Here is a 13156-nt window from a genome sequence, read left to right as displayed (position 1 = left end):
CACCGGGGCTCACCTGCTTTGGCTGCTGCTACTGCTGCTGCTGCTGAGGGTGAATGGACTGTTGCCTTTGCTCAAATTCTTGTAGGAATTACTTTGGGGGGGACACTCGGAATTGACTCGGAATGAAAATTCGGCGAAAAACCAGATTTACAAAACGAATTCACAGCTTGTATTCAACACGTGTTTTCTCCACTACTTCGCGTGACAGAATCACGGTTTTTTCTTCATCGAAATTCAAACCCCTTCTGGTTGCCTAGCAACCGACTAGCCTACCCTAACATGTGATTGCTTGGATCGAATTCAAATTTGAATCGGTGTTTCCAACACCAAGAATAATTTGATTTTTTAAATGGTTTGAGAGTTAAAGAATCTGGCGTGCATAGGAAGGATTTGCTGCTATGCGATTAAGCAACTATAGTTGACATTGAACTTACAAATTCACGTAAAAGCAATCTTAAGGATTGCAAAGCAGAAAGGCATCAAAAAGATCAGTTTTGCTTAAAGTAGAAAGAGCAATCTGATGTGAGGAAAAAAAAGAAAAGAAAAAGGGCAGTGCTAGTATGCACTATCAGGCGGACAAAAAAAAATCGAAAAAGTGACCCTCACCAAGTATTTTTGTTATATTTTTTGTCGAAAGTAAATAAAGAAAAGCCCAAAGTTTCAAATCGCTAACACTTTCCGTTTCTGAGATATGAAATGTCAAAGTTGGAAATTTACGAAAAATAGAACTTTTCCGGATAAGCTCGGTTTATCTTAAATCAATTTTAGACCAATTTATTTTCATGAGAAACCCTTCAGTTTACAATACATCATTGAAAAGGTTACCAAAAAAAAAAAGCTGTAAGATAAAAATAAAACACAAGGTTGCTATACAGAACTAAATTATAAAAAAAAACACTGAAATGCGTTGAAATATTGAAATATCGCAAATATAATATATATTGATCAGCAACTTTTTTTGCGCTGGGTTGCGCATATTCCAGCAGTTTTAAAGCATAATCTGGGTCTTTTCTAGAAAGTTACGGTGAAAAAGTTAACGCATAAGTTGCGCAACTTTTGAATCAGGTTTTTTTATTAGTGCATTTTAGTACAATTTCATATTTTTTATATATACCCAGGTAACCAATAAGCAGTTAAAATGGCATTAATTCGGCACTATATGCACCTTTACGGCAGGTCATTAAATGCTAATTTGCCCCATATGCGCCATAAGTGCTACTTAAATGCAGGTTTTGGCCCAATATACGGCTGATTTAATGCTTAAATTTCCTACCCCCCAGATTGTCAAAAATAAAAACAAAAAATTTCCCCTGCCCATTTTACGGCCTCTCTTTCTCTTCTATTTTTATCTTCACTCTCCTGTGCAACTTTTGAGGCTTGGAGGCACGTTTTGAAATTCTGTTCTTGTTATTTTTTTGCTGATTTCGGCGAAATTGGGATTTGATCCCTCGATCCTCGGGTTGACGATGGTGCTGAACCTCGCTACGATGTAAGCTATAGATGATTAGATAATGTGCGTTGGTTTTTTGATCAATTTAAAGCTTGAATATTACACCGGCAGTAGCTTCGTCAGATATGCTATGTGCCCAGCATGTGCTGATAATTAAATCGAGCATTGGAAAGTTGCCAAAACCATGGAATTTATTTGCCAAAGTATGTTTTTTTAGTTGCTACTCTATAAATGACAGAACAAGCGAATGATAATGGCATCTACAGCCGGGGCACGTAAATTAAAAAGTGGAAATGTGTTGTGGGTTCAGCATCACTCCTCCCACTTAGCAGTTTTTTGGCACTAATGTAGCAGTTATGCTGCTTGTTGACCAAAACATACCGTGCATCTCAAATGCTACATAACTGCTGTCAGATTTTAAGTAGCATTTCAATTGCTAATATAGGGCAGTTTAGCCGTCGAACTGCTATCATACGGCAGTAAGCAGGTCAAATGCAGATATAAAACAGAAATACGGCTTATTCAAATGCTTATTGGTTACCTGGGTAACAATAGCAATTGTATCGCTTTCATATTTTTTCCAAGTAGTGTATGGATGGTTCCATGTGAAAACAAAAAAAAAATACTTTTTAATAAATAAGTATATACGCCCTTTTGAAAAGTTTTCTAGTTCAACTAAAAAAAGTAAATTCACGAAATATTTTGATAGTATAGGGAACGTTCAAAAATTACGTCCAACATTTGGGGGAGGGGGGGGGTCTAGAAAAGTGTGACAGTACGTGTATTGGGTATAGGAAAATTGCGTGACAGAGGGGGGAGGGGGGGGTCTAGAAATCCCGAAAAACGATGGACGTAATTTTTGAATCTTCCCATAGAACACAGAAAACGAAAAGAAATTATAAAAATATTTTCGTCCGCCTGATTGTATGGAAATCACCCATAGTGGTATGGGGCGAACGAAATAAAAATGGCTATTCTGCAGAAACCCGACAAATTTGCAAAAGTGAATTTGAGCGTAAAAGAGGGCAACATGACATTTGAATAAGAGATTGCCAGATTAAATTTAAGGAGTACTCGCGGGCAATCTTCCAGATTTTTTGTCAACTAACCAATTGGTATGGACATCGAAAATGAGGATTGTATAAGACACTGCAATTGAACAATAACAACTTATGGAGCAAAGGAAACCTATGAGCCTCTGTACGAATTTGCCCTGTCCTGCTCACTCCCACAGAAAATTTGAAAACAGCGCGCACAGTAAAAGTCACATTTGACTTTTACTGTGCGCGCTGTTTTCAAATTTTCTGTGGGAGTGAGCAGTACACCAGATTCGTGCAGAGGCTCATAGCCATCAACCACTTTGAAGTATTTAGAACGATAAATGGTTGAATGGAAGATTTGCTACTTTGGATGTTGGAAGGATGCATGGAATGATGACAGCTTCACAGTTTCATGGACAGCTTTACAAAAGAAAAACTAAGCAACATTAAGTGATAATGCGTATTAACGTACAACTCTGTCAATTAAAGAAACAATTCTGTTAAATGAACGTTTCAGATTTTATTTTGCCTCATTGAAGGCCTTCAAAACAAAAATTAGAATTTATTTTTTTATTCAGTATGTAAAACTGAGCAAAGAAACAAGAGTAGGGGTGGTAGGTATTGTAGAGAAGAGAAGTAGGTAAACAGCATATAAATAATAATGTTTCAAAATATAGGACATTATCATAACGTTGGCTAGATAAATATTCCGGAGAAGCGCCCAATGCTAACTGAACGAAAACAGAGTTTTCCGCGCTTCTTCACGCGAGAAGGAAATTGAGATAGCATGCGCGTGTGTGAGTGCATAGAGTTGGACTGTTTGATCGACTGGAAGAATGCGGATGTGTGTGGTAGGTACAGATCAGGGTAGCAGCAGATAAGAATTGGATCGCGCTTTCATTCTTTCGGCTAACGTGTTGAAATATAGTCGTGCGTAATCTTGCTAAAAAAAAGTAAAGCTCGTCTGGAGTCCGGCTGTTCCTCGGCGGAACACGACACATACGTTTGCGTGTGCGTGACAGTAGTTTGACACATTTCCCATATGTCCGTATGTCGGACGTACGTCGGGCACAGTGCGCTGGATAGAGGGCCAGGTCCGCTGTCCAGCGCACTACGCCCGACGTTAGATTTCACGTATGGATTTTGAGAAAATTCGATTGTCGGGTGTGGGGAAACTTCGGGTTTCAACCGCGACGACAACAGATTCAAAATGATCTTGAAAAGCGTGGTCGAAGGAAATTTCGCCTGTGTTACGTCTGTTTGTCTGTGGTATGGTTCTTTGGTAAAGTTCTATATACCTTGACGGCGTCATTCATTCTGTTCATCCTGGGACGCCGATGAACAAAACCGAACCAGACTTGCTCCGCAACCGAGTTACAGCGTGTTGTGTTCTGGCGAATTCTGCCGCGGATTTGTTCAGGAAATTTGTTGACCATCCGGTGAAAATGGAGTGTTCTAAACCACCAGCAGCAATTAATTTGCCGAACGAGGTAAGTGAGAGTTTTGCACATTATTTCTTGTGGTAGTTCTTGATGCAAAGCATCGTTTGAGGTTACGCCGAAATTGCCAAATCTAACGTGAACATGTGAAAATGGCCAAGTCCAAAATGTAAACATTGGGAAAGCACACAAATTGACCGGATATCGTGAAAATTGTACCCCGGCTGTTTAGCCCGACTCTTCGCATTACACCTTCCTCAGAGCAATGTTGTACTGTAGGTGCGAGAGTCTGTCGCATTGTCGTAGCCCCCGGCAGTGTGGTGAGTTCCCAAGAAATCCGTTTTCGTCCATGATTTCCCAATGCTCTGTGTGGTCGATACCTACGGTATTACTACGCTTTGAAGTCGACAAACATGCGATACGTTGGACCTGGTATTCACGCCAGTTTTGGAGGTTTTCCGTAATGGTGAAGATCTGGTCCATTGTTGACCGGCCGTCGATAAAGCCGACTTGATAACTTCCAACAAACTCATAATGGGCGCTGTCCATAAACCACGTAGACTTATTTATGGCCGTCTAAAACTCCCCCTTCCCCTCCTTTCGCAATTAGTATGCAACATAGACTATGGCCAGACTTACCCCGCCTCCAAGAGTCTACGTAGTTTACGGACATGCCCAAGTCCGTCCCTGAATAGACTTTTCTCATCCCTTATAAAACTGTTCAATCTAGCTGTGGGTCGAAATATTCGGGCACATGGAGACCCGTGGATTGTTCGAGTTATCACGTGTGTGCAAACACTGGAATCGGCTGATCTTCAAGTACTGGTCTCATCGTTTTCTACTGCACTTGGATCCCTGTTATCGAAAGTTTCCTCAACAAGGAGTCGTTGGGTTGGTACCGGGCAGAGAATACAAACACCTGCACCTGAGATCTCCCAAACTGTATGACCAAATGATGAAGATAATCGAACAGCTGGCTCCAAATTTGGAATCCCTAAAACTAAGCCTGGAATCGCTTGACTTGGCTGTACTAGGGAAGATACTTTCACTGTGCCCCCGAATGAATGAATTGCACATCAAGGGCTTCCACTTCAAACACAGCTTCGACCTGGAAGAAATGCTACACAGGGCCAGAAAAACTACGCCGGCAGTCAGTTCTTTGGATTTGGAGTACAGCAAGCTTGGTAGTTTCGGAAGAGAACTTAGCCCATGCATTCTGAATGTTACGGAATCCGAAATACAGATCGCATCGAGTCATGTCCCTGCTATCACATCTTTGGGTTTGGACATCACCAATTTGGAGGTATTCGAGAGAGCATTCCAGAACAACACCCTCAACGTGACGAAGCTTGATATTGCTATCCATCAACCCGCTACACTGAGCTTGGTAGAACGCATGGCTCCCCAGCTGAAGATTCTTAAGATGGAAGCTCACGAAGACACTACCAACACTGTTTTGAACTTGCGGTTTCCAGCTCTTCAGGTTTTGCTGCTTCAGTTGCATAACGGGTACGACAACAATGGATTCATTGAGTTTCTGCTTGGCTGTCAAACACTGAAAACAGCTTTACTATCGCTTCCGATGATCGATCACCAAGACGTGTTCCCTACGGTAGCCATTGGGCTTCCGCTTGTTGAAAAATTACAAATCTCAAGCGAAACGGTGACAACGCTCGAAGATTTGCACACGATGCAACGCTTGAAGGTAAATGAAACATTTAAAAATATACAATAATTATACTAAGTAGAACTTGTCCTAATTTCTATCTACAGGAACTATCGATGAAGGGAGGCTACATAATCGCAAGAAGCGAATGTCATATGGATAAAGTTCCAACGGTGGAAAAGTTTGAATGCCACGACTTGATGCTCAGCGATAAGTTAAGCAACATTCTGAAGCGTTTTCCGAATCTTCACAGTCTTTCGCTGGGCATGCGCGAACTGCATTACGAAATGAAGAAGTTCAGCAGTTCCGTGCCAGGCCTCAAGGAGTTCACGATCACCATCGATCGCGTCAATTCTGATGTTATTGATCTAATGCAAACGATGAATCGTTTGGAGAGCATCGTTATCAACGCAGGTGTTTTCGCCAAGGTAACTTGAAACAACTCTATGAACATTCAGATAAAATCATTCTAACCGGTTTTACTCTTTCCAGTCGAACTTCCCCTTTCTGAGGAAAGTGATCGTTCTGCCGAAGCTCAAGAGCTTGGCGGTCAACACCAACTGGGAACTTCCGGAGAGCGTTACCAGCAAGATTGCTGCAGCGAATCGATCATGTGCGCTCTTACTGAACGGAAAACGGGTGGAACCCGCTGGAAGTGTTCGTCGTCGTTCCGGAGCGAAGCGGTCGAGGCCAGATGTTGAATCGGCTGAGATTCAATCAAGCAAGTAGGTTTGAAGGAAGTTGATTTTGATTTTATTGAAAAACGTGCATTTGCAAGAACTAGTTGTAAGATTGAATTTTGTTGAATGCTTGATTGAATACCGGATAAGGGAAGATAGATGTGATAGCATTTTTGTTTTGTTATGTGGTGTTGGTGTAGTTGCACCAACTTACCATAAAAAATGTATTAAATACTTCTTTGATTTTGCGGCAATTCATTCCAAAAAGAATGATATCAGAATAGCAGAATAATTCATTCCAAAGAGAATGATGCCGTTGCTTTTCGGCTCTTTTACTCATTTTTTGTAGCGGATACCTACAAAGTGTCTTGTCATAAGCCGTCTTTTATCTTAAGGTGCGGAATTGATTAGATTGGAGTAATTTTTTTTTGATAAATACAATAAATATGATTAAAACTAAAAGCTAATAAACAGATTATTTATTCTACGTACCGTACGTTGAGTGCCTCATACAGCCACAGCCTTGGCCACAGCTGTTAAGACTTGGGTATTCAGTAAGTATGGCCGTGCTGAGGGTTCAATTCCCGGTCGGTGTATCAGGTATCAGTAGGTCGGCGCCAGAGGCACTTTCTCCTCCATTTGGGAAATTTGTGCCGGTCGGTGTAGGAACTTTTTGTAATGCAAATTTGTTTGCCTTCCACCAAACTTCCAGCTCGGCCGCTGTGATATGGAATCCTGCAGCATTTCCAAGCAATATTGTATCTGACTCCGTCGCCCACGACAGATTTAACAACATAAACTGTGTGCCATCCGCCAGTTTTGCATCGTTTGAATCGCCAAGCGCGAGGCTTACCACGTCGACCCTGACCAGGGATGTCCCGGATTCGTCCGATGAGCCTTTGGCGGCAGTCGACGTGGGTAAGTCGTTTTTAACGGCAAGTACCTCTATGACACACTCATTCCAAGTAAATCAGTCACTCTGCCGAAACCTTTCCATTAATTTAGGGCTCAACACGACTACTACTCTGCAAAGAAGCACATCTACATCAACCCAACTCTAGAGCGTGCTCGACTTGTCAGCTGTCGACGAAATTCCTAGGAAACAGTTACGACTTTCTGTTCAGCCACTGCTCGAGCCACGGACGACAAGGCGTTGGTTTGGCAAACAAAAACGAAACGCCTTTCCAGCGAATTCAGATTTAAACTAATCTATAAGCCGTTGCAGTTCAGCTCTTCTTACCGATGAAAATTACTGTTGCTTCTGTATACCTGCCACTAAGGGCCGATTTCTTCACCCGGGCTTAAATTTTAAACCAGGCTTAGCAACATTTTAAGCCGGGCTTAACTTTTTTTTCAATTTCTTCACCTCGGCTTAACCACTAAACCCGGTTTAATAAAGCTATGGTTTACGTTAAGTGTGGCTTATTTTAAGCGGTGCTCTGAGGTGGCTTAGCAGCGCTAAGCCAGGCTTAAGCTGCAAATTGCAGAGTTTGGGTTTCTTCACCTGCTTCATGAATAAATTTTTGAAACGGCAGAAAATATGTTTTGAGAAACATGTACACTTAGGAACAATAAAATTGTAAAACGTTTGGTTACGGATGGAGACGATGATAAAGAAAATGATAACCTATAGCCGGCGGGTCGTCAATATAAAATATTCACATTGGGTTTGGGACAGTCAAGTTTTTACATTAGAGGCACCGTGTTGATAGTTTTGGAAATTTGTCATACTGATTTGGAAGTCGAAAGTACATTTGCATTGAAGTTTCTATTTATTTTAACCCGGTCCTTCCATAATTTCAGGTCACAATAAACATTTTCGTCTCTTATGGTTCAAGAGATATTATTTTTTCTTACAAACAAACTAAGGATGACGCTCAAAAAAAATCTTCTAATACCTTTTTAGAGAGCTTGCCAAATTGTCACGGTTATGGTACTCCAGTTAGCCTAGTGGTTAGGGCTATGGATCGCCAATTAGGAGACGGCGGGTTCGATTCCCGTTCCGGTCGGGAAAATTTTCTCGACTCCCTTTAGTTTATCATTGTACTTGCCACACAATGTACAAATTCATGCAATGGCAGGCAAAGAAAGCCCTTCAATTAATAACTGTGGAAGTGCTCTAAGGACACTAAGTTGAAGAGAGGCAGGCCAAGTTCCGATGCGAACGTCGAGCCATAAAGAAGAAGAAGAAGATGGTACAGCTTGCTTGATCAAAATTTATGCCGTTTTTCTTTTTTAACCTGGGTTGGAACTGGATTGGCGGAAAATGTGTAAACAACCAACGTCAAACAAACTTTAGTACAAGCGAAACCGAAGTCGGGTTGGGGTTGAAACTGTGATCTGATCCAGTTCCAACCCAGGTTGGAACTGGATAACAAAGAAAAACGGCATTAGTGTCAAGCATGATGGAACACATGACTGTTCCCATCGAACCACCGCGAAGCATGACGGTACTGATAGAAATGATCATATTCTAGTGATTTGTTTTTCATTGCAAAAATGTTTTGCAACTCGTTGCAAAACTCGATTTTTTAAGCGCACATTTCTGGAGCTCGATTAGAATAGGTCGTATGTGCTTTTGTCGATTAAAAATTCGATCAGTTGGATTCGCTTATTATAGCGAAAACCGTTGAAATTGAGCAAAGTTGATACATACAGCAGAATCCTCACAAAACAGGCTTTCTGTTCCAACATTGAAAGTTTGCAAAATATCTGCCATATTGCTACAATGACTAAAATGAACTGATCGAATTTTATATCGACAAAAGCACATACGACCTATTCAAATCGAGCTCCAGATTTAATCCCATTTTTTTTCATGATGAATATTAATAGGACACGATCGGTGAAGTACTAGATTTGTAGTAATGAGCTGAATTTTTGTATGGTGAGAAGGTGAATTCTCCGTTTCTGCAAGGAAATCGTGCAAAAAGCATGGGTATTATGGTTCCTTGCCTAATTTGATGCTGTTTGAGCAAAACTTTAGAAAACTGTGTTGTTGTTTTGGCTATTTCTTGTCCCTTAATCAGTACAGTTTTCCAAAGTTTTGCTCAAACAGCATCAAATTAGGCAAGGAATCATAATACCCACGCTTTTTGCACGATTTCCTTGCAAAAACGAAGAATTCAACTTCTTACCATACAACAATTTAGCTCATTACTACAAATCTAGTGCTTCACCGATCGTGTTCTATTGCCTTTTTCGAGGATATTCGATGACATTGAATCTAGATAGGTCGAAATTACATTTTTGCAATTATGTGACATAAGATTACACTTTTCAATCGCCGAAATTTTGCCGAAATGGAGTACTTTTCTTCACTAGTATAAAAGTGCCGAAAAGTAATACTTTTCAGCACCTTTAAAGGTGCCGAAAAGTACTACTTTTCGGCACTTTTGCAAGTGTACACTTTTCACAAGTTTTTTCCAAAACACTAATGGCCTTCCGTACTTTTATGTCAATTCGATACAATTCGATAGCTGATTCTATGTCTTTTTAGCAGACCGAATCTGATTAGAAGTGATTCCAATTCTGAATTGGTCAGCCAAACAGACGTAGTGTGAGAACCAGCAGCAGCAAACAACCAAACAACGCTCGTTTTTGACGCAACTCCGAGTATTTGTGATATTGTGGATTTACCGGCTACATGTATTCTACCGGTCGCTTCAGTATGGCCTCCAAAGTAGCCGTTTTATAAAAAGAGTAACTTAAAAATGATTTTAAACATTTTTATTGTATGCGCTATTCCTCGTTGCCACTAGCTACCCAGTGACATTCATTTTTTGACAATCAAGTTGATTTTTATGTGAAAACGGCTACTTTGTAACGGCTACTTAAGTAACCGGTAGAATACAAGTAGCCGGTAAATCCACAATATTTATGAACACAGCCTACCTGATTGAAAAAAGGGCTTGTGCGCATGGATGCTTGCACGTGGTTTCTCGCTTGAGGCATGCGTGGCAGTCAGAAATGATCGTACTCAAGGGTATTTTTTATAATTGCAAAAAATGTTGTATGCAACTCGTTGCAAAACTCGATTTTTTCAGCACTCGTCGTATTTATCCAATTCGGCAAGCCTCGTTGGATAAATGTACGACTCGTGCTGAAAAAAACATCATTTTGGAACTTGTTGCATAAATAACTATTTTGTAATTACGTTTCGAAAGTGCTTACTTTTCAATCGGTGAAAAGGAAGCGATTTGGCCTACTTTTCCAACCAAACTTTAACAAGTGTGCCGAAAAGTACTACTTTTTGGCACTCTTAAGTGTGCCGAAAAGTAGTACTTTTCGGCACTGTTGTTTGATTTGACAATTTGCTCCTAGTTTGGCTTAATTTATCATAGTTAACAAAGTTGATATGCCGGAAATCTATAAATTTTATGTCCGCGCACGTCCTTTCGGTCACTTCCTGTATTATTTCTTCCAAAAACTTCTCCTCTTAGAAGAAAAAGTGCCAGACTGAACTGGACGGAAGCTTGAAAATTTGTGACAGCCATCTCGGTCTGTCCTGGTCTGTAGGCCTAGTGAAACGCCTACTTGATCGGATAATAGGCTAAGACGGCTAATACACGTGGAAGCCACAATACAAAAAACTTTGTATGCAACACGTTGCAAAACTCAATTTTTACAGCACTCGTTCTATTTATCCAACTCGGCAAGCCTGGTTAGATAAACGTACAACTCGTGCTGGAAAAATCATCATTTTTGCAAATTGTGGCATAAATAACTATTTCAGCCAAGATTTCAGCATTGCAAAAAACGTTCCGTTTCAAATTTTAGTACAAGGCAGCGTGCATCGTATTAACGCATTTTTGTATTAAAATCCTAAATTTTTTGCATGGGCCGTAACGCACGACCATATTTTCCTTTTCTTTAGAGCATTGTGAACGGCACCTAAACATTTTTAAAATAAAGTATTAAAAACACCAACGAATGGAATAAAAGTAGAATAAACTGTTTCTATTAAGGGATTTCAGTTTCAAGTGTAACTTGAACTTTGCTGTGGCTTTCATTGAATGTACATATTGTACGTGCAGTTGAAACCCGGAATTTTCGACTAGCGAAGTTGGATTTTTCTCCAAATTCGTGCATCGGACCTAACTTCGGAAGTGGTGCGCTGTATAGCGGACCAGGTTTGCTATACAGCGCACCACTTCCGAAGTTAGATCCGACGCACGGATTTGGAGAAAAATCCAACTTCGCTAGTCGAAAACTCCGATTTTCAACTAAATTGAGAATACACAGTTCATAATTTTAAACTGTAGAGTATATAAACACTATGGATGTACCCCTTGATAAAAATGCCTTTAGAAGAGATAGAACAATAAACATGAGAAAACGAGAGAGCTAGCGAGGTGCCGCAGCCGCAGCAAACGCTAGCTTGGGCAGTAGAAGTGTAACCACATCGGAGAGCGGAGTGAATTAAAATCGCTGTTCGTTACTTGAGTGCGAGGTATTCGGAATTTCTGCAGCATCCGAAAGTGCACGTAATCTGGAGTGAACTCGACAATTTGGCGCAGCCGGTACGATTTTTTTTTCTACGGTAAGTTTCCTTAAAACTGCGGTTCCGGTTTGTTGCGAGGAGACTTAAAAGGTGAACGATCACAAATGGAAGCTTTTTTATCGAGTTCGTGTTACGTCAGTGATCATTGTGTGTATTTTGTTTGAGAGGATGTGTGTAAGATGTAGATTATTGGTTGTGGGGACGATTTGGAAATTCCATGGCATCGTGAGGGATGTCGAGAATTCCAGAATGAAAATCGTTTTTTTTTTGGGAAAATAGAAGCTAAAAAAAAGTGAAATAGCATTGAAGAAAAGATGCGGGTCCGGTTGATGACCGAAGCGCACACCGAGGAAATAAAAAAAGATGCGAGTCCGGTTGGCGACCGGTTGGTGCACACCAAGAAAAGAAGAGGAATAAGAAAATTATGTGGAATCGTTGGGTACCACAAGAGAGAAGAAAAAAGATGCGAGTCCGGTTGATGACCGTAGCGCACACCGAGAATGTAACGAAGCAGAAAAGATGCGAGACCGGTTGAAGACCGTAGCGCCAAGAATAAAGGGAAAGATAAAGCATAGATGGGTAAGGTGGACAGGATGCTCGTCTGCCATCGTGTCTGTTTGATGACAATAGCACGGGCCTCAGCCCGTGTTTGTCTCAAATCGAGGTCAGGGAGAGGAGTAGTTTTGGTTGATAGTTGGTTGAAAAAGGGAAGGATATGGGACTGGTTAGTGAGCGATGCACGTGGTGCTCGGATGGGAGAAGGATGGAAATGTGTGATCGGAAATGATAGGATTTGACGATGGGGCTTTGTTTGAATGTGAGTTACACCACTACTGGTTAAATGTTGGACCAATCAGCAGACTTGTTGTTTTTGAAGAGGATTTTGTTTGAAAGAATTTATATTGTACGAGGTTGTTGATTGTTTCAATCGTTCCTGCAGATGATGTTGCTGCCACAGAGAAACAGACGTAACTCTTGGAGCAAATTTTAGTTAAAAACATTGTCACGATAATGTAACTGCCCTTTTCTATTAAAGCTGTGATTGATCGGGCAACCAATAGATGGCGGTAGTGAGCAAACGTCAAACAGGAACAAAAACGACGTGTCCGCCGCGTGTGGCCAATCGACCTGCTACCAAATATTTGAATTCACCGATAAAAATGTGATGGATGGAGTGTGAGTAGTGTGTGACGTCTGCTTCTCTGTGTTGCTGCTTTTGCAGTCATGAGTTGGAGGTTTCAGTTGTTATATTTCACATTATTAGGATAATTTCCGAAAACCATTTCCAGTTGCATCAGTTTAGTGATGCTGCTGAGGCTTCCAGTCTTCGGCGGGAATGGTAGGAATGGAATCGAGCATGCGAGGTTGTATTTGGAAC

At 40.9% G+C, this 13156-nt stretch overlaps 1 protein-coding gene across 1 annotated transcript; it reads left to right on the top strand.

The window, feature by feature from the left end:
* Positions 1 to 3562: 3562 nt before the first annotated feature.
* On the top strand, positions 3563 to 6750 carry LOC109433515 (uncharacterized). The gene is made up of 4 exons (XM_029854379.2): positions 3563 to 3980; positions 4660 to 5634; positions 5703 to 6023; positions 6088 to 6750. Exons 1-4 carry the CDS (start codon positions 3828 to 3830, stop codon positions 6322 to 6324), a joined length of 1686 nt encoding a protein of 561 aa, XP_029710239.1. The 5' UTR covers positions 3563 to 3827; the 3' UTR covers positions 6325 to 6750.
* Positions 6751 to 13156: the final 6406 nt, after the last annotated feature.

This window comes from Aedes albopictus, chromosome 3, assembly GCF_035046485.1.
Source record: "Aedes albopictus strain Foshan chromosome 3, AalbF5, whole genome shotgun sequence".
Lineage (NCBI taxonomy): Eukaryota > Metazoa > Arthropoda > Insecta > Diptera > Culicidae > Aedes > Aedes albopictus.
This window is presented reverse-complemented; position numbering and strand designations above follow the sequence as displayed.